The sequence below is a fragment of the Hoplias malabaricus genome, chromosome 9, assembly GCF_029633855.1.
Source record: "Hoplias malabaricus isolate fHopMal1 chromosome 9, fHopMal1.hap1, whole genome shotgun sequence".
Lineage (NCBI taxonomy): Eukaryota > Metazoa > Chordata > Actinopteri > Characiformes > Erythrinidae > Hoplias > Hoplias malabaricus.
In genome coordinates, this window is record NC_089808.1 from 12,317,427 (window position 1) to 12,341,195 (window position 23,769).

The following is a 23,769-nucleotide window of genomic DNA, read 5'->3' on the forward strand; positions in this document are numbered from 1 at the left end:
ATTGGTTATGTTGATGAAAAAAAATCCAAAAATGAATTTAAGTAATGTAGGTGTGAACTAACAGACATTGAGTGCTCTGTCCACTCAATAAACATCAGCAGAGCCCCGAGGGTTCTTCTTCACTACTATGTTCTGACATCACCGCGTGTAGGATTTTTCCTGCCTCTGAATGTTTGATTCAACTCAAGCAGGACTGGATTATATTTTGGGCCAAGATTTCTCTGACACTAGATATCCACATGAATTTGAACTTCATACCTCAGGGATGTAATAAAAAAAGGCTATATTAACGCTACAATGGTCCCAGGAATGTAGGGAAATTTTTTTTGTTTTTGTAATGGCCCATTATGTATTGCTATGATATTTTTTAAATGTTGTTAATGTATCTCATTCTGTACTTTGATATATGCTGATTAGACAGCTGTGTATATAAAAGTTATTCCTATTATTAAATTTAGTTTAGGTATAAAGGTCATTACATTCAAAAAATCTGTAACGTTTGGAAAGGAAAAGCACAGAGAGCTCCACTGTTTTTATAAAAATCACTTTCACACACTTTGGGATGTTGGTAACTCAGTCTGAATCAATAAACATTTTGGACATACTGTAGGCATGTGCCAAATTTTCAGTCATTCTGTGCATTTTAGTTAAAAAGTAGGTTTCTAAAAAAATTAGAAGCAGGTTGATGCTATCCCAACACCACTGACAAAGATGACTGGTAGGTGAGGTTTTGTTGTGAGCAGCAAGCACGGTGGTGCAGCAGGTAGTGTCGCAGTCACACAGCTCCAGGGACCTTGAGGTTGTGGGTTTGATTCCTGCTCCGGGTGACTGTCTGTGAGGAGTTGGTGTGTTCTCCGCATGTCTGCCTGGGTTTCTAGGCTCTGGACCCACCCTGAACTGGATAAGCAGTTACAGATAATGAATTAATGTTAAGGCTTTTACACTGTCTCCTACAAGGACTTGGATTCAGTATACACAGACTTATGAAAATACAACTAGTCCATGCCTCTGCCATGCATATGCAGCTTATAAAAACTAATCCTTAAGTTTATGACATTAGAAACTCAGGCTGCCAATTTCAGTTTTCTGTGGCGATGACTGCATATTTCATTTCTATAGGAGATTAAAAACACCTCACACAAGTAAAAGCTGGGATGACATTTTCAATGGCGGTCTTAAGGGCTAAATATATAATTTCTAATTATGCTAATTTCCTGCTGATCTTCTAAATGAATTAAAATCCTAAAAGTGAATCAGATCTGTAGTGGTTATGACCTGTCCTAGCATTGTTATGGCTTATATCCAGCCAACTCCAAGTTCTCAGTCGGCATCCATATAACATTACAGTATTGTTCTCAGTGAAGTTTATGGAAACAGACAAAGCCTCTTGGTGAGAGCCAGCTGAACACAGGGGCAGAGTGTTGTCATGGAAGCCGGCGCTCTAGTGTTAACAGTGGATTCCGTCTGCATTCACCAACGGTCATCACGGAAAATACAGCTACCTGAATCAGCGCCAGTTATTTCTATACAGAAAGTTTAAATGTAGCCTAAGAAAAGAGTTCAGCAACATTATTGTGGACTTCTGGAAGAATAAACAAATTAGAGCTGCTGAGTTTAATGCTCCGACTCCTCGCTCATGGCCGGAGGACACAGCGTCTCAAGCCGTTCATTGTATCCTGCAGGCGGCGCTGAGGGGGAAAGTTGGGCCAGAAATGTCAAATGGAAGACAGAGAAGGTGAGGTATGAAGCTGGGTGATGCTAAATGTCAAAAAGTCTCTTAAATATTTAAAGCAGTGAACGGTGATTTCTACAGTGAACAGGTATATATTCATAGACATTTTAGAATCTACACTGTAGCCCATTTGTATGCACGTTGTGTGAATCCTCGCTTGTTGTTGAAGACATGTCCAGACATGTCCAGTCTTTTAATATACGGACACGCACGGCATCGTATTATAAGGCTGTATTTTATACTGTTGGGTGGAATTTTTACACTGGTTAGGTGCCATGCTATGTTAACCATTTCAATCCCAGACAAAACTGATATGTGTCCTTTCTGGACAGCCCAGCTGGCTAAAAGCAAGAGTGTTGAAACGTGTGCCCCAATGCCCCGGGACCAGAGATGGGAATAGGATGATTTAAACATACACTTTATGGACAAAAGTACTGAGACAAACCTCCTAATCATTGAACCCACATGTTTCATTCTGTCCCAATTGCCACAGTTTTATAAACACAAGCACCTAGCAATGCAGTCTGCATGTACAAACATTTGTGAAAAAGTGGATCATTCTAAAGTGCTCCCTGAATTAGAGTGTGGTACTATAATACAGTGCAAAATCGGTTTGTAAAACTGGGACCGCCAAGGGCTGAGGCACACATCATCGCCAATGCTCTGCTGACTCAATAACAGCAGAATATTAAACCTCCCGCATTAACATCAGCAAAATCTCTGCGCCAGGAATTTCCTGGCATGGGTTTCCATGGCTCAGTATATTCATGCAGTTCTTAGGCCTATGTCACCAAACACAATAAGTGATGGATGGAGTGTTGTAATGCACACTGCCGCTGGACTCTGGAGCAGTGGAAATAAACTTGGATTTGTGGTCCTAATGGCACTGTGTAGGGACTCATGTATGCAAAACAATTCCCACCTACTATAAAACAAACCAGACCCTAACCCCAGGATATATTAATCCTAAATGCCCAAATAAAACAATCAAATGTGTTTTTTTCTCTCTCTCTTTCTCATTTTATCTCAATTTATTTTCCATGGCCCTTCATATTACTTTTTCTTTTCTACCAGTTGAGTGGCCATGACATCAGTGTGCTGACACATGGCCTCCAACATGTCCAGAATGTCCCCTGTGAAGACACTGTAAAATATATGAGTGGTGGCGTTGGAGCAGGGGGCTTTCTGAGTGTCCACCACAATGGTTGTGTGAGGTTTTATCATCCAGATGGCCGACTGAGGAATTCATCCATCACTTTAAAACTCAGCGTGCCATACGAGGGCCTCATAAGCACAAATCTGCCAGACAGGTTGGTGGGCTGGGGCCCTGGGAACACCCTCACACTTCTGGACTCTCAGCTGACGCCACTGACCCATGCACGGGATACCCTAGACATCAGAGTCTGCCAGGTACAGTTTACTCATCCTGTGATCAATCTCACTTATTAATACATGAAAAGCATCAGTGTCGGTTGTCTAATTCTCACTGATAAATCAGGTATTTCATGGCGGTTACCTGTCCAAACAGTATGTAGAGAATAGTAAAGGAGTTAATGAGTGAACTGCTATGGACATATCATTAGTGTTTTTCAAAGTGATCACTAATCAATCAGTCTAATTGATTAGTCATTTATTCAGCCAACAGTTTAACCAACTTACAGGTCAACTGATCAATGAATCAGTCATTTTTAAGTCAGTCAGTTCATCAATAGATTAAGCAGTCTTTCTTTATTTTTACAGCTTTCTTTATAGGGGGGTAAACCACTGACATCTTAAGCTGTACCAGTGGTTCCCAAAGTGGGGGACTATTGCAGGGATGGCAAGGCAAATGATCTACGCATGTTTGAGCACAGATAGCAAAAGATGAACAAGTTTGTGAGAGCAAAACATGCAGCAGATGATAAGTTTTCTTAAGCCACAACTTCCAAAGGGAAAACAAGTAAATATGACTAGGCATATCTCAAAGTAAACTCATACCAGTCACTGAAGAGATGAGGGGATTTATGTGCCATTTTGGCAGAGCAAATGGTCAGGTTTTGGGATTTTTCTCTCAGTAATTTATATTTTGCGCAGGGAAGCAATTAGGAGCAAATATGTTTAATGACTGTTAAGCACAATCACTTTATTATTTTTTTTTTATTCTATAAGTAGTCGCAGTTTTGTATGAGTCTATAAATAAAGTCAAGAGGAGCTTGGAATTAAAAGATGTGTACATGTGACAATAAAGTGTGTTGGCAGGGCGGGGGTGAGTGCAGCACAAAAATATTCTCGTCTACAAAAGGGGGGCACGGCAGAAAATGTCACGACCAGTCGGATGAAGACGCAACACAGCAGGATTTATTGAAACCAAAATATAATTAACATATATACTGGGACAGAGACCTAGACCTGACAATGGAACTAACAGACTAAGAAGATTTACAAACAAACAGACTAAAGGGAGATACCACGGTGCACACAGACTAGAGAGGGATACAGACAGACGACAGATACAGACAGATGGGTGACACAGACTTGAAAGGTACAGAGAAGATACCAACAGACTAGAAAGAGAAAGGCACACAAACAGACTAGAGGAAGGTATGCAACAATATTAACAGGCTAGGGAGAGATACAGACAGGTAGAACAAAGGCACAAACAGGAACTGACAGATTTGAGGGCAGAGAAAGAAACAGACAGACCAAACAGATCACACAAAGGGAAATCCAAGCAGTAATGTCCAACCAAGAATCACTGACACAAGGGAACTTAAATACACACCACAGAGAACACCTGGGACAGATAACGAGGGGGCAGGACCGCAATGGAGGCACAATGAGAGGGTGGAGCTAAGGCGGAGACAAGGAGGGAGACAGGAACAAAACAGTAAAAGAGCCATAAACAAGGAAACGAGAGACAGACAGAGCAGGAACACACTAGACAGGGCAAAAGCCTGACACTATATGTCCAAAAGTTTGTGAACATCCTTTATAATTAGAAATTCAGCACCCATTGTGGACACAGAAGATCAGTTGTGCATACACAACTCCATAGAAAAGCATAAAATATGGGACATTGGAGCAGCTGCACATGAGTCTAAGGTTACATGCTCAAAGCCAAGGATTGACTAGAAGGGTATTTTAAGTAGATACAGTTCTTTTTAGTATCCTTTACATTTTATATTACATTCTTTGCCTCTTTATCTCTATCTCCAGGTTATAGAAGGTTCTGAAGAGTTCGTCACAGCTGGGGCTGGTAACGTGTGTTTGTGGTGCCTAAGTCACATGGTGTGTCGTGTGCAGGTTTTGGAAGGTTTCAACAGAAACACTTTGTTCACAATGCTTGCTCTAGCTCCTGCTGCTGACAAAGGCCTGCGAGTGCTGGCAGTGAGTGACAGAACGGTCTCTGTATTGGACCTAAGACAGGGATGTGTGCTGGAGCACAAAACAAACCTACACCTTAGGTATACTATTGTTAATAAAATTAGTTTACCATTGCTTCCTAAGCTGTAAGCAATAATGACGAAAGGGTTTGTGTTCAGAATGATAATCAGGGCTCTACATAATTCTGTAATGATAGAGAACGTTGTAAAACATCGATAAAATTATGGTGTAGAATAAAATGTATATCCACAATAAAGTTCTAATTAAAGTATTATCCAGAATATATCATTCATCATATAAATCTAACATATTTTAAAAAATACATTTCAGAGGGAATAAGTGTAGGAGTACGGTCCAAAACCATGTGAATTTATAGTTAAAATTATAGTTAAAGTAACACCAAGTAGTATTTTTATCTTAAATTTACAGCTCAACTGAGACTCAACTGACCTGTAACATGGTGAATAGGGCCTCTTTGCTCTGTTGTTGCTACTCTGGGCTCAGCACTGCAGAAACTGAAGTATTTAACTTTTGGAGGAGTGTAGGAAAACACCCCCACCCCTATCATCTACCCTTGATCTCAGAACTGTGCTGTAAAAATGAATCAAACATGAGTTTGAAGGGGGAGCCCAGGAGCAAAAAATTTAAAAACCTTACCTATTGTTCCTTTAATATCATTATTATCTTCTGATTGGTCCCATGGATAAGATGCTAACATGGTAATGTTCTCTTTTAATCCTGTTTCATTGTTCAGGAAAATCACTGGCGTTGTGTACTGCCAACTGCAGGAGAGCGTGGTGACTGCATCTAAAGATATGACCATCAAAGTGTGGGGGCCAGACTGGGATCTGCTTATGTCCTTTGTGGGACACACTGGTATAAACACAACAATTGGTCCACTTTATAATATTTGCCAGGCACCTTGTGGAACTAAATCACACTACATCCTAAGTAATTTCATTGACCACCACAGGTGCTGCCCTCAGTGAAGATGGTAATTATGTTGTCAATCCTAGACCAGTCTCTAGTATCATCTTGTTCCCTGTGGTCTCTATACTCCTTGAGTGTGATGCTTTAGATAAAAGACACTTTTTTTTAAACTTGTTGAATCTTCTATTTTATTCTGTACATAAAAGTATAAATAAATGTGGTGTTATTTCATTTGTTTTAAATCCATCAAATCAAAAAATAGATATTACTTCCTTATTTACTAACTGTATGAGTTTTTTCAGCTGTTGTCAACGCCTTGTTGCTGTGTCCTGTGTCTGGTCTGCTGCTGTCCTCGTCTCTGGACAGGACACTGCGTTGCTGGAATCTACAGACAGGTGACCAAGTCCAGACTGTGTCTATCGCTGTTGGTACTGACCCTCCGCTGACTGTTGGTGGCCCCAGTGCTTTGGGTACCTTTTTCTCCTTCTCCAGAACAAGCGTGGACTTTTGGACTTTCAGCAATATCTATGAGCTCCACTGCAGATTAGATGGAGATGTGTATGGGCCAGTCCGTCAAATCTTAGCTCCACCCACTCAACTACATTACCCTTCTCGCATTGTGTGTGTCCATGGCAAAAGTGAAGTCACTCTGGTGGCTGCAGAGACAGGGGCAGTGCTTACGACATTCAGGGCCAAAGGCCAAGTGAGATGTGTGGATTATTGTCTCTGTAAAGAAATTTTATTGGTCCTGAGTGAAGAGGGGACTGTCATTCGAGCCAGTACGCTAACTAGTCCAATGACTTTGCTGGATGAGAGGCAACCGGATTGGTGGAGTGGAAAGGAGAAGGTGGACATAGGGCTGGCCTGCTGTATGGCACTGTACAGTGATGTAGCAGAGCCACAGAGGGCGTTAGATGAGTGGAGGTCACTGCAGCAGCAGAAAGAGTTTAAAATGAGAAGCAGGACACTGCTGGACAGTGATAACAATAGGTAATACTTAATTTCTCATTAATTCTGTTACTTGCTGATATACAGACATAATATGTGGAAAAAAACAACACCTTCTTAATCAAGAATATCTTCTCCATGTCTTAATGAAATAATATATTTGGTTGTTTTGCACATAATAATATAAAAGAAAATGTTTTTTTCTTCATATATTTAACAACAATGGCATTAAATATAATACACATATAAATACATATTCATTTCTATATATGTAGTCAAATTTTAAATCTTTTGTATGGAAATAAAATATACTGTGCCACAGTTTCAGCATCTTTACTCATTCCTTACTAGTTCCTTACTCATCATTACATTTAAAGAGGGGGCACTGGGTGTTTTCAAATTCTGTAAATCTGAAAAAAAGGCAACAAAGATAGATATAGACTCAGAAAGTGTGTCTATATCTAAAGGAAACTAAATTAGAGAAGCATCCATATTATGAAACAGTGATACAGTTTTGGACACAGTTTGGGAGGATATTGTGAAACCTGTTAGGCCTGCAGCTTATATATATATATATATATGTGTGTGTGTGTGTGTGTGTGTGTGTGTGTGTGTGTGTGTGTGTGTGTGTGTGTGTGTGCATGTTTCAGGTTTCTGATTGTGCTGGGTCACTGTGGTGGGCATATCAGTGTGATGGAAATGCACTCTGGAAAGGTTCAGTACACAAGCTCTGCCCACAGTGGCCAGAATGTCTGCAGCATACAGGCTTACCCTAACAACAGTTGCATCCTTACTGCTGGTACACACATGCATGGACACACAAAAACACACAACCCACCTGACCATTTATCTGCACTTTCATGTGATACAACACTTGAATGTATCAGTGTTGGTGATGATGAGGGTTGGTATGTGTTCTGCAGGTGAGGATAACGCTGTTCTGTTATGGAGAGTATTCCCACATGCACAGGAGTGTTTGAGTGTTCACATAAGTGTGCTCTGTGCTCACACTCCCGTGTGTGTCGCTCTGCTGGGATCTCTGCTGACCACTGGCCTTCAGCAGCCACAAAGTGCCACCTACAGCCTGGTGCAGTATGACCTGACCACACAATCTCGCATGGACCATCCTCCAGAACATGACCACAGCAGCACCATCACAGGTATGACACACAGAGCCAAAACAGATACAACCCACAAAACATTAAGTTGGCATTACGTTTAGTCTTGTAGACGTGTTGTTCTGGGCAGTGTAAATGCATTGCTCTCTCAGCATAAACAAATGACCACATGTTGTTGTTGTGCTGTGTGCCTGTGTGCAGGCTTTTGCATGTGTCAGAAGTTACGTGTATTTGCCTCCTGCAGTCAGGATGGGACAGTGCGAATCTGGGATGAAGAGAACCGGCTGTTAAGGTCAGTATTGGTGTGTGTCTGTGCTTGTGCACATGTGTTTGTTAGTGTGTTCCAGGACTCAGGAGCTGACTCTGCATTAGATTGGTTGTGAAACATTTATGCTCCTGAGAAACAGAACCTCTCAGTTTGGCATTTTTTTTGCTCTGCCACAAATTTATATTTAAATGCACTAAAAAGCCTTTTAAAATTGCATGTTAAGCTTTCAATAACTGTTATATTGGAAAAGAAAAATGTTATTGTGTCAACTCTACAAGTAATTTATGTGTGTGTGTGTGTGTGTGTGTGTGGGTTTCAGGACTCTGGAGTTGAATGCAGAGCCAGAGTGTGTTGAATTCAATGGGGACAGAGGAGAACTGCTGTTGGGGATAAAAGGAGATCTGTACAGAATACACTATACACACATACTTCCACCGGACTTACAACTGCAGGTAATACACAACCTCCACAATTAAACTATGACAGAAACCACATAAAAAGATGACTTATGAACCCAACATGATTTGAGATAAGTATGTGAAACTGAGCATTGTGCTAATTGTTGATGAATAAACTTTTAGCCGCACTGCTTCGGTATGGGAAATAAGTAGGGTAGTGAGTAATAAGTAAATTTCACACACACATCAAACAGTTGTGATCAAAATCAGTTACATTTGGGATAAATGGTAAATATTTTTGAATAATTTTTTAATGACTTGCTCTTTTAAATTACTCAATGTCAATAAAAATTAAGAACAAAACAGAGAAGTGCATTTAAGGAGATCTATTACTCAAGTCAATTAAGTGCTTTCTACAATCTCTCCCTCTTATTCTTGCGCTCTCCTTCTATCTCTCTCTCTCTCTCTCTCTCTCCTCTCACTCTTTCTCTCTGTCTGTTTCTTTTTAATCCATTTCTACACTTTCCATTCTTTCTTTTCTCTCCATTTACCTTTTCATTTACTGACCTTTTTGCCTCTTTTTTCTTTTATGTTTTCTATTGCCTCTATTTTTTCTTTGTCTTTCTGTCTCTGATTGCTTTTTTCTTTTCTCTCTACTTACCATTACTTCTCTCTGTCTCTTGGGCTCTCTCCCTCCTCTGCCTCTGTTTCTCTCTCTCTCTCTTCCTCTTTATATTTTCATAGTTCCTGTATAATGAGGATCTGTCTGATCCTGTTCCTGATCCACTCTTCTCTTGCAGATTAATCCATAAACAAAGGTAAACACACACACACACACACAAACACACACACACAGATTACAGTATAATAAAATCTAGAAATATTGAAATCTTAATATGTATATCCTCTTCCAAAACATGCAGCCCTGTCCTAGCAAATGTTGCTGTCTGTTGGAAAGAATGAGATAAATAAGAAGTTACTGCTCTTTTTCAAGTGCGTTGAGCTGTCCAGTGATGTTGGGTTAGCAGCAGAAGCCGTGATTGGCTTTGCTTGGTACTGACATTTTCTCAAATTGCTCATCTTTCATACACACTTTTCTTTTCTGCAGGTCTGTGAGCTCTCCTGTCAGTGAAGTGGAGGGTCCTGAAAAACAAGGAGACCTTAAAGATCCAGTGAGTATGTGTGTGTGTGTATATGTGTGTGTGTGTGTGTGTGTGTGTGTGTTATAAACAGGAAAATCTTAAGTGTGTCATATTTCAAAGTGTGTGTGTCTATGGGACACGTCTATGGTCTATGGGAGCGTATAGCCATACTCATTTTGTTTCACACTCATCCCACAATCCAGTATGCATGAAACTTTATATGTAGCTATATTTAGTTGTATGCTTAAGGGGTGGTGTTACACCGCAGTAGGTAGTGTCACAGTCACACAGCTCCTGGAACCTTGAGGTTGTGGGTTCAACTGTCTGTGAGGAGTTTGGTGTGTCCGCGTGGGTTTCCTCCCATGGTCCAATAAAACATGTTAGTAGGTGGATTGGCGACTCAAAAGTGTCCATAGGTGTGTTAGTGAATGTGTTGCCCTGTAAAGAACTGGCAACCCCTCCAGCGTGTGATCCCGCCTTGTGCCCAGTGATTCTGCATAGGTTCTGGACCCACCGCAAGTCTGAACTGGATAAGCGTTCACAGACAATTAATGAATGTATGCTTAATGGATGACTGTGAATTTATATTTTTACATGTTAAACTGAATCGTAAAATGAGTTTTTCTGCACTTAACCATTTACCTCAAGAGATTTTATGCAGTTCACTGAGGGTAAAATGAAAAACTCTTTATATCAATTGTATCAGAATCATGTCTGCATCCAAAGGTATTTATCCATATAAATAAATGTGTTTTTTCTTTTCCAAATATATATTAAATGATTGATTTTTTATTAAGTGTTGATGACGTGATGTTGTGATGTTGATGTGATGCGTGTTACTATGTGTGTATGCGTGTGTTTATAGGAGTTTAAGTGTTTGTTGGTGAGGAATACAGACCTGCGTTCACTGCAGAGTGGAGAAACACACAACAAGATGAAAACAACAGCCTACACTCCACAGGCCAGAAGAGAAGCATTCAATCGCTACATAAAGCTACTGTACAAGGAGCCTGTGCATATTAATGTAATACACACACGCAAAGGCAGAATTTAATTTTATTAGGCTGGCTAAATCTAATTTGTGCCATCTATGAAGAATTACATTCATATGCAAAAGTGGAGACTGCAACATATAGTTACATGTTCATTCATTTTAGAAAATAACCCATCTACAGAGAACACATTTTTTTTTATATTTTTTTTAATTTATGTTTAATTTTGTCTTCTAAATTTAATTTTTCCCATATTTTTCTTTGTAAACCACATTAGATATATACATAAATACATTTTACCATTGTTCTATGGTGGCCAAAAGCCTTGCTGTTTGACAGACCAAATATCAATGACAAACAACTTTATAGTCGGCAAAAAAATAATCCTGAAATATTTTTCAACAAGTATGTAGGTAATACCATTTAAATCCATAAAAAAATGGAACAAATCAAAATATATTAAGATATCTTTTCCATTGACATTGTGCCTTTGCTGGTGCCAGAATCATGAATGGTTCTGTGCTTTTCCAACACAGTAAAAATGGCTCTTGGCTAACTTAATTGGTGCTATTCTGGCCCCATAACCTTTCTGTTCTGGAACCATAAACCTGTGTTGAGAGCAGCCAAAGGACAGGGTGCTGATCATACCAGGTAGTTGTTTTGTAGCTACATTCCCACAATTTACAAATTAAAGCAGGATAACTTCAGCAAAAACAGCAAAACAATGACCAGAGGTTTAGATTAGAGTTAAGGGCATGGTTTACAAGCATCCCCAAATGCTTCCCTGATGCTGAAAGTAGGGCTGTCACAGTGAAAAAATAACCCGTGCAGTAATTTAATGGGGCTCAACACTTCGATATGCGATATTACTGCCCCAAATTACTTAATTTATCCTGATGAACTGGCCTGAACTGTTTGTTTTGAGGCTCAGCTATGACTTGGTGCTGGTGAACGTTAATTTTAAGTTCAATTTTAAGGTCAATTTGAGTCTAATGCATATTAACATACAAAGAATTTGCAGCAGTATATCCAAGTAAAGTGTTACTGAGTACACTGTTTTTAAACTATGAACAGTGAATGCTAAAATTAATATTTTTATCTGTGATTAAATGAATGACTAAAATTTGCATTTATTGAAAGAAAGTGTCTAATATGCTATGTTAAAGTTTATTTATGTCTGTGTAGATTCCAGATGATGACCCTTTCGACTTGGACACTGTTCTGTTTCAACCAAAACCACCTGAACAAAGAAATATTACTCCTCCAATTCAAGATGGCATCTTCCCCAACCGGAGCCTGGGCAAGAAATTAGATAGAACACAGGTTTTACTAATATACACTACTAAATAATGAGTATTGTTTATTTCTTTAATTCTCTAAGGAGACGTGTTATTCATTCATTCATTGTCTGTAACTGCTTATTCAGTTCAGGGTCATGGTGGGTCTGGAGCTACTCAGAATCACTTGGCATCCTTCACAGGGCGACACACACTCACACATTCACTTGCACTCATACCTAGGGAAGCATTTGAGTCGCCAATCCCCTAAATGGACGTGTTATGAAATAAAAAATGTGTGCATCAGCACATTCATTTGAGGATGTGGTGTTCCTACTATCCAACAAACTATGAAATAAAACAACACATTCAGGGTTTTTTTTTTTTTTTGTGATCTCCCTGAGAACCTGGGATAAAGAAGATGTTCTTATTTGGTACTAGTCTTGCGTAGATAACAGTCACTTCAGAGTTGTCCTGCCTTCTAATCTGAGTCTCTCCAGTCACAATTCATGACCCACTTTATATGAGAGAGCAAAACAAGGTTAAACAGAGCAAAACAAACACAATATGCGCTGAGAAAAAAGTGTACTTTTTAAAGGAGAATGGATAAGAAACAACAAATAGCAAACTGACCAAAACAGGTGTTTCTGCTTCTCACATCTCACTCTTAGGCACCAGTAAATGTCTACAAAGCCTCATTGTCAACACATGAAAACTTTCTTTGACCAAAAGCACATTACAGATGAGTACTGTGTTAGGTTGGGGAGAATTGTGTATAATATATTCCCTTTTTTAAACTATTATAGCTTATAGTATATAGCATGTTAAAACAGTATTTTTTCAACCTCAAGTACCTAAATGTATATTTCTGAACTTTAAACTAATTCATGCACAACAGTTCAAAGCATGGAATATTTTTTTAACAATATAAAAGCTAATTTATTGAAGATACATTCATTCATTTATATTCTGTTACTGCTAATCCAGCCAAGGGTTAGGGTGGGTCCAGAGCCTGGACAGGCTCCAGTCCACCACAGGACATCACACTTACGTATTCACTCTCACACTCACACCTATGGAGGAAACCAGAACACCCAGAGTATACCCACATAGACACAGTGAGAACACACAGCTCAGGGACCCTAGAGCTGTGTGACAGCAACACTACCCTCTGCACCACTGTGCCGCCCTGTTAAAGATATATGTTCAAGTTATATTAATGTGATATTAGTACCTTAGAATTTTAGGGTGACTTAGTAGAAAACTGTAAAAAATTAGGAACTGTTACAAAGTAAAAGATAATAAATGAGAAAGCTGTAGAAAATCCTTATAACAAGTAGTATATATTTTCTTCTGTCCTGTAAAGATTATACAAGATTCATAATCACCACAGCAGCGGTATCTAAATTATGTACGAGTCAGTGAATTTGTCTTGTCTTTTTGCTGTCATTGTTGCAGGAAACCAGTCCAGTTCCTAGCCATCAGAGTCTGCTGGGCTTCGTCCCCAACTCTGTGCTGGTTCAGCAGCTTTGGCCAGACATGGTAGTAGAGGACACTGTATCCCCTAAACCACTGAAGCTACGAGATGACCTAAGCCACAAGACTGAGGAGGTAAAGGATGGAATAATCTTGACATGAAAAATCATCCTGAAATAGAATTCCATTCCATAGCATACATAACTCATTTTTCCAATCACAACAGCATAGCTAAAGCTATCAAGCCTTACTTAATTAAATAAAATGCTTCTTTAATTTGGCTAGAACTAAAAATATTAGATGTTAATTTAAAATTTAACTTTAAACCATTTATTTAACTTCATTGTTATTGTAGGCAAAAAAGAACATGTTTTTGTCCTTAAATATTCTAAAAATATTAATTCTGACCACGTTTTCTAAAAATAAGTTTGTAATACAGTGTCAGAAACAACATAAGCAACATTGTCTGTGTTGGACAGAATGAGGAGGAGGAGTTGCAGCTCTTCTTTTATGAAGATGAAGATGAAGAGGAGTATAATATGCTGTCTTTTAAAAGAGCCAAGACTCCTTCAAAACCACCAGAACGGCAAAGTCCATCCCCAACACCACTCCCTTCAGAGAAGGTGTGTTTCAAACCTGTGTGTGTTTAGGGTTTTGATATAGAAGGGAAAATCCAGACAGCCTCTTGACTACTTAAAGCACATCTTCTGCTGCTAGTCTGTATAGGAACGCGTTGGCAATTGAATGGTATAAATTGGTATAGTATTATGGTCACTAGGTCAGATACATGGGTGTAAACCTCACAAACATTTAACTGCATATTACTAACATGTCATAGAGGGACAACTATGTAAGATTATTTGGTTACAGTTGAAAGAAGTAAGATTACTTGAGTAAATGCAGAATTATAAAATTAATACAAAATTAACCACTTTTCAACACTAGGAGGACATGTGCTACAGTATGATTTATGCACACTGCAAAGCGACACACTGTGAAGAGTTTAAATGTCAGAAATCAGGGCAGAGACTTTTTAGAGGTTTTTATCTTGTCATATGTATTTACATTAAAAGGTGCTCTATGTGAGACCAGAGGTCACACAAACGCCTCAGAGCCAAACAAACAGTTATTCAGCAATGTCTTTCCCTAGAGCCTCGCCCTCTCTCCTGTCCAACCACACCTCCAGTCGTCTTTAACATTTAAACTGTTAAAGTCGTCTTTAAATGCTATTAAAGGCAAAGCTAAGTGTGTCATTCTTATACTATTTCCTGCAGTACTGGACAAGAGTTTTTATTGCGGTAATCATATTATTATTATTATTATTACAATGATTATGATTATTATTAAGTCTATATAAATAGGTAGCCCTAACTAACTACAGTAATTTGAATTTACTCACAATTCAATGAGAGAAGTGACAGCGGTAGGTCGAAACAAAAGACCTCAATTTGGGGCGGTGCTCACTGATTGGTTAGCTTGTTTTCTTTTTGGCACCAGTAGCATTAAGCTCCAGTCACACTTGGTTTTTGCATTTCACTTAGGCTGTTTCTCAATACTTTAAGTTTAAACTCCTGTAGTTGGTTGTACAAACTTGGCGGATTCAACTCACGAGTACAAAGTTCTGAGGACGCTGTGGTCATTCTGTAATTGGAACATGTACATGAGTCACCGTCTCAGTGACTGAGAAAAGCCATCGCGTTGAGGTTGGTGCAAAATGCATTATGAGTTATATGATTCTCTCAGATCTAAATAAGTCTTGTCCTAGTTTATCCTATTATCCTATAATATGGACGGAGCAAGAACACATCCAGGCATTGTAATTGTACTCTGCTAGATGTGGATCTTTAAACAGAACAGGACTCGGGCTGCGATTGTTGACGTTTCCCAAGAACATGAGAACATAAGAACACACAAGAATAGAAGAGTGTGAGGCCAGCAGTCAGCGCTGTAAACCCTCCTGCATTTTGTCTCTGCAGTTTCACATAAGAAGAGTGATGATATTCTAGCAGTAGCGGCAAAACATATGGAATTTCACATGCAAAAATTTGAAGACACAAACTCAATGTGACTGTGACTGTGTTGGTGGCGGGCCAAAGGTTTTTAGTCTCTTGCGGGCCGCATTAGGCCCACAGTCCGCCTATTAGGGAACCCTGGTCTATTGGATGCATTTGTGATGCACCCAAGTGAAGAAGCTCCATTGAACATCATTGTGATGAGTTGGAGTTCCAATTTTAATCCACATCTACTCAATTCAGACTTTTATACTCTTGGCTGAACACTAGCAGCAGTTCAACCCCATTAATTTCCCAGATTTTGGAAGAAATGAACAGGCCTTATATTAAGGATTTGAATACTTTTGAACATATAGGTCTAGCTTCCAATCCTGGACTATGCAGAATTATGAAATGAGATTTAGAACTGAAAAGCTAATGAAATCCATTACATTTATGCATGTCCCTGCAATGTGTCTTTTGGACTTGTTTTTTTTTTTTTTTTTTTGCTGATTATATAACTTTTGTCTGCACTTGTTTCCTTTTTTTGCCCCTCCCTCAGGCATCTAGGCCACTTCCTCCCATTAAACATGCTCCACCCCCAAAACCTCTATCTCCACCTAAACCCCCCACTCCATCTCTCACTCCACCCAGACAAGCCACTCCTCCAGCTCCTCACATTTCTTCACCAAAACTGCCCATCTTCCTGCAACAGTTTCTGGGGGAGCAGTGGTTCCACAGTATGCACCCTGATAAGAGGGTGAGATTTACACACACCTAAACACAATGTAGTATGCACTGGACAGTTGATATAGTTACTTATAATATCAAGTACATCAAGTACAAATAAGCTATTGTTTCTCTGATGTTTTTTTTTACAACCAATCCCAGTAAATTTCATTCACTATTGCCTTCAAATGAGACACAACCTGTAATGTCTTAATAAAATTTAAAAAAATGACACTGACACTGTATTAAAACTAAATGCTACAAACGGTCCAAATATTATTTTTTTAATAAAATTAACAGTGTTCTTTCTAAATTAAAATCAAGGATGGCCTGTTTAGGTGAGGTTGAGGCACTTAGCTAGTATTATTTTAATAATATTTTAGAAGTAATATTTTAAGTGACTACATTACTTGACAGATTGCTATGAAAGATTGAAAGATTGTTTTTTAATTTCTAATACTTCCTGTTGTGTATTTCCAGGTTTAAAAGAAAAAAACTTAATCTGTAAAAACTACATTTAGCACATATAAAATGGTAAAAACCCCTGTTTGTGTGTGTTCATACAGTGTATTTCCGAGTCTTTGAATCCAGCTGAGTTCTGTCGTCATTTGCTGGACTTTCTGAAGATTTGTGCTGTGGATCATAAGTTGTCCGTGCTCAGTGCTATCATCACTTTAAACAGACAAAACCTCATTAACGACACACAATTATTCACCCACCACCTGCTGACCTCACTACACTCTTGCCTGCACAAGAACATGGTACACACACATTTTGTAGCACTCATTCAGATCCACATATTTGAAAACTACATAATACTAATTATATATAGGGAAAAGTGATAGCTCACATTTCTTTTATTGCTGGTGAATACTCCATATTAGACACAGTATATGCTTACTATTATTGATACAATGGCAAGTAAATACTATAAACAGTATCTAGCTAATAAGTGTACAAACGACAAATACACAAACTTCATCACCAGTTACAGTCACACTGTGCTGTATTTTATCCTCTGTGTGTGTGTGTGTGTGTGTGTGTGTGTATTACAGTCTGATGATGAGCACCGTTTTGTGGAGGAGCTGCTGAAATTCCTGGTGTGTGTGAATTCTCACAGTTATGAACTTGCTGTGGAGTTACTCAGTCTTCTGGCAAATAAACAGCTCAAATTACAGTAAGAATCTACAAACACTTAAAGGTGACATATCATAGTCTCTTTTCCACACGTTAATGCAGTCTTAATGAAAGCGACATATCACCCACTGCAAGGGCGACGCTGAGCTATTTTACTCTTATATTATATTATATTATATCATATATAATCTTGCTGAAGAGGAACGGAACTTAACTGAAGATTAATTCTTCAAATGAGGCTTTTCCAATGGTTCCTTTGACTCCCTCCCATGGGAGGACCCTGCGCTTTGATTGGACCCTGAGGGATCAGCAGAGCTGCTGGTGGTTGGCCCAGAGGGCTCCAGGGTGGAGCTTAGTCCTTAAAACCTGCCTTCTGGACTTGGCAGGAATCAGGACTTCGGTCAGATAGCGTCCAGATTAATTTATTTGTTTATAAAAATACATTGGAGAAACATTGTTTATTTATTTATTTGACAGGGACAATGTTCATTAATCAACAGAGAAGTTCTGTAAATAGCCAGAGTTAGCCTAAAATGCTAAGTTTCATCTAATTTTCAACATGTTTCCAGGCATCTAAGACTTTATCAATTCACAGCGCTTCAAGATAACAGTCTAATACATTACTGTATTAGTTACATACTGACTGAGTTATTTATCTTATTTAAAAAATTAAATTAAATTAAATTAAAACAATTGTACTACCCCAAATCCCCATTTTTTTTGCAAATATTTCCTTATTTTTAAATTGAGACCTGCAACATGTTCCAAAAGAGTTGGCACAGGGTCATGTTTACCACTGTGTTACATCACCTTTCCTTTTAAATTCACTCAGTAAGCGTTTGGGAACTGAGGACACTAATTGCTGAAACATTGTAGGTGGAATTCTTTCCCATTCTTGCTTGATGTACAACTTCAGTTGCTCAACAGCCCGGGGTCGCCTTTGTCATATTTTGCGCTTCATAATGCACCATACATTTTCAATGGGAGACAGGTCTGGACTGCAGGCAGACCAGTCTAGTACCCGCACTCTTTTACTACGAAGCCACGCTGTTGTAACACGTGCAGAATGTGGCTTGGCACCATCTTACTGAAATAAGCAAGGACGTCCCTGAAAAAGACGTTGCTTGGATGGCAGCATATGTTGCTCCAAAACCTGTATGTACCTTTCAGCATTAATGGTGCCTTCACAAATGTATAAGTTACTCATGCAATAGGCACTGACCCTCCCCCATACCATCAGAGATGCTGTTTTTTTAACTAACTGATAACAATCCAGACAGTCCTTTTCCTCTTTAGCCCAGAGCACACAACGTCCATGATTTCCAAAAACAATTTGAAATGTGGACTCGTCAGACCACAGGACCCTTTTCCACTTTGCGTCAGTCCATCTCAGATGAGCTCAGGCCCAGAGAAGCCAGCGGCGTTTCTGGGTGTTGTTGATATATGGCTTTCGCTTTGCATAGTCGAGATTTAACTTGCACTTGTAGATGGAGTGAGGAACTGTGTTCACTGACAATGGTTTTCTGAAGTGTTCCTGAGCCCATGTGGTAATATCCATTGCAGAATGATGTTGATTTGCATGCAAGTGCCGATGCAGTGCCACCTGAGGGATCAAAGGTCACGGGCGTTGAATGTTGGTTTTCGGCCTTGCTGCTTACTTGCAGAGATTTCTCCAGATTTTCTAAATCTTATGATATTATGGACTGTAGATGATGAAATCCCTAAATTCCTTGCAAGTGTACATTGAGAAACGTTGTTCTTAAACTGTTGGACGATTTGCTCACGCATTGGTTCACATCATTGCTTGTGAACGACTGAGTAAATCATCATATTCTGTTTTTATTTATGTTTTACACAACATCCCAACTTCATTGCAATTGGGGTTGTACGTAAAATACATATAGTAGTTTGATTCATCATTTCTGTGAGGAATTTTATGTCCGAGAGTCGCCAGTAAACACAAAAACAATAAATTAATTCTTACAAATCTAGGTTGGATTACATAAGGGACTCATGACTTCAAGAACGTATGTAAGATGATACAGCTTTGATTAAAGAAAGTTAATTAGGGTGACCAGATGTCCTCTTTTACCTGGACATGTCCTCTTTTTTAGACTTAAAAAAATGCTCGGGTGGAATTTCACAAACGTCTGGGATTTTGTTTTTCTAGAGCTTACATAGAATTTCAAGAAGCGTTTCGTTCACAAACTAGTCCCGCCCTCCCCTACTCCATTTGGTTCGCTTGAGTGAGAAGGGGGAGTGGTGAAGTAGACTAAAGTCTTTGGATTGCACGGTCTGACTGTAGAGCTACTGTTATTGGTCGATAACCATCTCTGTAAACATTTAATTGTTTACGTTTTGTCTGCACGTCAGTAGTCCTCGTTTACGTTGAGAGAGCTATGCTGAAACGTAAATGTAAGTTCTCGGATGAATTAAAAAAGAAATTCCCATGTTTTCCTATGTGTAGCAAATAGAGGTGTAAAGGACCTAAAAGCACACATAGGTTCAGCTAAGCACACAACGGCAGCGAGGGGCGAGAGCTCTGAAGTTTTATTCTTGAATAATCATTCTTTTTGAAAGATTTCTCAAATTTTCCATTTTAAACTTTTACTTGAAGTCCCTGTGTTTTGTTGAAATGTATATTCTGTTCTGTTGCACAGAATGTTTAATGTTGAAATTCCATGGTTTCACTTGATCAGAAAGACAGAGGCTGTTTTATGGCTGCAGACTCTATGGCTCCCTCAGCTGATAGGACTATCTCATGGTGTGAAGGGGGAGCTCTGTGTATCCTCTGTATTCATGAACATAAAGGGGTTGGACAATGAAACTGAAACACCTGGTTTTAGACCACAATAATAATTTATTAGGATGGTGTAGAGCCTCCTTTTGCGGCCAATACAGCGTCAGTTCGTCTTGGAAATGACATATACAAGTCCTGCACAGCGGTCAGAGGGATTTTAAGCCATTCTTCTTGCAGTGGCCAGGTCACTATGTGATGCTGGTGGAGTAAAACGTTTCCTGACTCGCTCCTCCAAAACACCCCAAAGTGACTCAATAATATTTAGATCTGGTGACTGTGCAGGCCATGGGAGATGTTCAACTTCACTTTCATGTTAATCAAACCAATCTTTCACCAGTCTTGCTGTGTGTATTGGTGCATTGTCGTCCTGATACACGGCACCGCCTTCAGGACACGTTTGAACCATTGGATGCACATGGTCCTCCAGAATGGCAGTGACGCGCCCATCTATCACAAGTATTGGGCCAAGAGAATGCCATGATATGGCAGCCCAAACCATCACTGATCCACCCACTCAGAGTAATGCTCTCAGTTGAACAATGAAATGTTGCTATTTATTGTTCAAACATAAATTTATTTTGTTCCCACCATCTGTCCAGAGGTCTGGCAGTGTGTATGCTGCAGGTTTTGGGGGTTGACGATGTTCAGCAGTGGCTCCGTCCTCAGCTGGAGTCTTGGGACTCCAGAGCTCAAAAGCAACCGAACCCTATGGAAAAGCTGAGAGAAGCAGCAGGACAATGGCTGCACGTCTGGACAGACCAGTACAGAGTGAGAAAAAGAATACTGACCGACAACCATTTTAAAACCAGTGTGTTTTTTAAATGTATGGGATGTATGGAATCTGTGTAAATTCTTGAGTTACATTTGTATTTTCAGTGTATGAATGTTTTAATAGGGTAACTGGATTGGGAAACATTTTTTTATTATATAACATTATATAACATATTATAGCCTATTATGAATAGGTAAAACTGCATCAGCATTAACCAGTGAATTTGCTGAAAACCTCTGCCATACCCAACTACTGCAGTTTACAACTGAAAATCTGCAGCACAACTTTCTGCATGTCACTGTTTTTCCACAGTTTTGGTTGCAGGTTGGGAGGAGTGTGTATATTTTTCTCTTCAAAAGCATGGATGAGCTCCATACGTTTGTGCCTTTTGCTGTGTTAAGATCTTCTCTATGTGCATTTACTGTTGTTTTTCCAGGTTCACAAGCAGAAACTTCCCCCTATCTCCGGAGGGGACAGTGTTATCTCACCTGTGGAGGTATTGCATTTTTTCTGCTCGCTCCAGAAAAATGGGCAGGTGCAACCCAACAAATCACCTCTAGAGGGCAGAAAAGATACTGTACTGCTGGACACACGGGCATACAGGTACAGACACCTTACACACATTTCACTCAGAATACACAAATACCACAACACACATTTTTGCAATAGTTTTGGTTTTTCCCCTCTCTCAGATGGAGGGCAGTGCAGCGTCTAGGAGAGACATACAGCATGTCCCGAGTACACGAACCTAGAGGTGAGAGTATAGTGTCACTGTGATGAATCAGTATTGTTTCTTTGGGATCAAAACTTCCTCAAACCCTTCAAAGCTGCCATTATCATTTACAATGTTGGAAAAAACAGCATTAAATGTAGCATTTTTACAAAGGCTAAAGTTTGATTTAATTATTTATGTTGTACTTTGGTACAATTCAGCTAAGAAAGAGTAACGGTGAACACGGCATTTTATCCACTGACTATATAGGTGAACTCTGTAGTTCAGTAATTACAGACTGCATACCATCTGTTGCTCGGTATCCTGCTGTGTCTTATCCACTTGTACAAGCACAACACACACACACCCACACACCTTCATCATAGCAATGTCACTGCACTGTTAAGGATGATCCATTATTCAAATAATACCTGCTGTGTGATGATTCAGTGGGGGTAAAATGAAGGTAATTTTATGGCTGATTACTGGATATTTAATTTTTGACCATGAAACAGTTCTGATTATTTCATTTCAATGTATTTCTTATTATTTTTTCTTCAGTTTTCCGCATTCCCTGGTTAGTCTGTAGAGTTTAGTTTGCTTGCCATTGGACATTGATCTTTTTTAATCATTAAAACAGTGGATTGTGGTTGTAAACTTGGTCCTGTGGAATGTTAGTAGACTGTATATATCTGTATTCCATAACAAATGGAATAACGCTAATGTGGAATCTCTTTACTCTTTGTTGTTTTTGTTAGGAATTTGGCTGCCACCACTCGTCTCCAGGCCGCTGCTTATGGGTTTCACTCGTCTGCTCTCTTTTCCACTTGCTCATATTACTCTCTCTCCTTTTCCTCTCTCTCTGGACGCACACTGTCTGAAGGAAGATTCGCCACGACGCTACTTCCTTCTGGAGCAATCCTATGTCCAGTATTACAGATAAACCCTCTTCTAAAACATCATCATCATCATTTTCTTCTCCGCTTCTCCATTTCAGGGTCGCGGTTCTTCTAAAACAAGGCAGTCTAATAAAAACTAAAAACTGTCCCAATCTTCATATCATCTTTCACAGCTGCATTAATGTCCTACTGCTCTGATTTCCGTTGGGTTGAATGATGTATGTCACTGTAGAGCTGCATACAGAAGGCACTTATGTGGTAAGCTAAGCAGATAATATGGGCAAAGAATGTAGAAACAAGGTCTATTTTAATACTGTACCCAAAACAGCCTTAACATTACTACCACCTTGTTTCTATATTCAGTGTATACTTGCACCTTGTAGTTCTACAATTACAGACTTTAGTGGATCTGTTGCTCCACCCCACGTTCACAGAGCACAGAACACGGAACAACACAGAGCAGGTATTTTTAAAGTAGTAATTTGTTTGGTGGACTGTTTTCAGTCCAACTTTGACAATGAGGTGTTTTTCTACTCATACCAACACCACACAGACTAAAACACCACCACGTCAGTGTCATTGCAGTGCTGATCTACCACCCAAATCATACAGTACCTGCTCTCTTAGGGTCCTGACCATTGAAGAACAGGGTGAAAGGAGGCAAACAAAGTATGCAGTAAAAATAGATGGATTACACTGTGTAATTGTAGAACTAAAATGGTCAACAGAGCTGAGAGAATAAACAGTGTAGAAAAAAGGTAGTAATCTTACAGCTGATTGGTGTATGTGTGAGTATGCAACTTTTTTTTTGGAGAGGCACTGTATGATTTTCCCAACCCTATATAAAAAAAAAACACAATGCTACATTTCATTATATGAAACACTTTGTCTTTTTTGTTTATTGGAATGAACAAATGCAGAGAATATTGTTTAGATATAATAAACATGAATTAATACACAAGTTAATTGTCCTGATTTTAATCATCTAAAATAACCACTTTAATCCTTGATGTATTCAATCAAATGAATCTTAAGACTTCTTTTTTTAAGTAACCACTACGAATTGTTCAACAACTGCTGTAAAT

The 23,769-nt window shown here is 39.1% G+C and overlaps 1 protein-coding gene across 4 annotated transcripts; it reads left to right on the top strand.

Annotated features, from left to right (window-relative positions):
* The first annotated feature begins 1,590 nt into the window (after positions 1-1,590).
* wdr97 (WD repeat domain 97) lies at positions 1,591-23,608 on the top strand. Of its 4 annotated transcripts, XM_066681534.1 has the most exons (23): positions 1,591-1,735; positions 2,807-3,142; positions 4,928-4,967; positions 5,064-5,175; positions 5,850-5,971; positions 6,328-7,015; positions 7,624-7,772; positions 7,897-8,133; positions 8,293-8,383; positions 8,679-8,811; positions 9,502-9,575; positions 9,866-9,929; positions 10,765-10,923; positions 12,077-12,214; positions 13,627-13,779; positions 14,124-14,267; positions 16,198-16,395; positions 16,931-17,125; positions 17,420-17,541; positions 20,901-21,069; positions 21,510-21,676; positions 21,766-21,827; positions 22,544-23,608. In XM_066681534.1, the coding sequence occupies exons 1-23, from the start codon at positions 1,637-1,639 to the stop codon at positions 22,726-22,728; spliced, it is 3,837 nt and encodes a 1,278-aa protein (XP_066537631.1). In that variant the 5' UTR covers positions 1,591-1,636; the 3' UTR covers positions 22,729-23,608. The 4 variants fall into 4 exon arrangements, with proteins under 4 accessions (XP_066537631.1, XP_066537630.1, XP_066537632.1 ...); XM_066681533.1 differs by having other exon boundaries at positions 4,928-5,175; XM_066681535.1 differs by having other exon boundaries at positions 1,728-1,820; positions 4,928-5,175; positions 22,544-23,601.
* Positions 23,609-23,769: the final 161 nt, after the last annotated feature.

Bases quoted from the DNA above. Each gene is read 5' to 3' on its own strand.
- wdr97 (XM_066681533.1), top strand. From the start codon at position 1,637: ATGGCCGGAGGACACAGCGTCTCAAGCCGTTCATTGTATCCTGCAGGC. The intron at 16,396-16,930 runs GTGAGATTTACA...GTGTTCATACAG, and splicing joins GTATGCACCCTGATAAGAGG to TGTATTTCCGAGTCTTTGAA. The intron at 21,070-21,509 runs GTGAGAAAAAGA...TTGTTTTTCCAG, and splicing joins TCTGGACAGACCAGTACAGA to GTTCACAAGCAGAAACTTCC.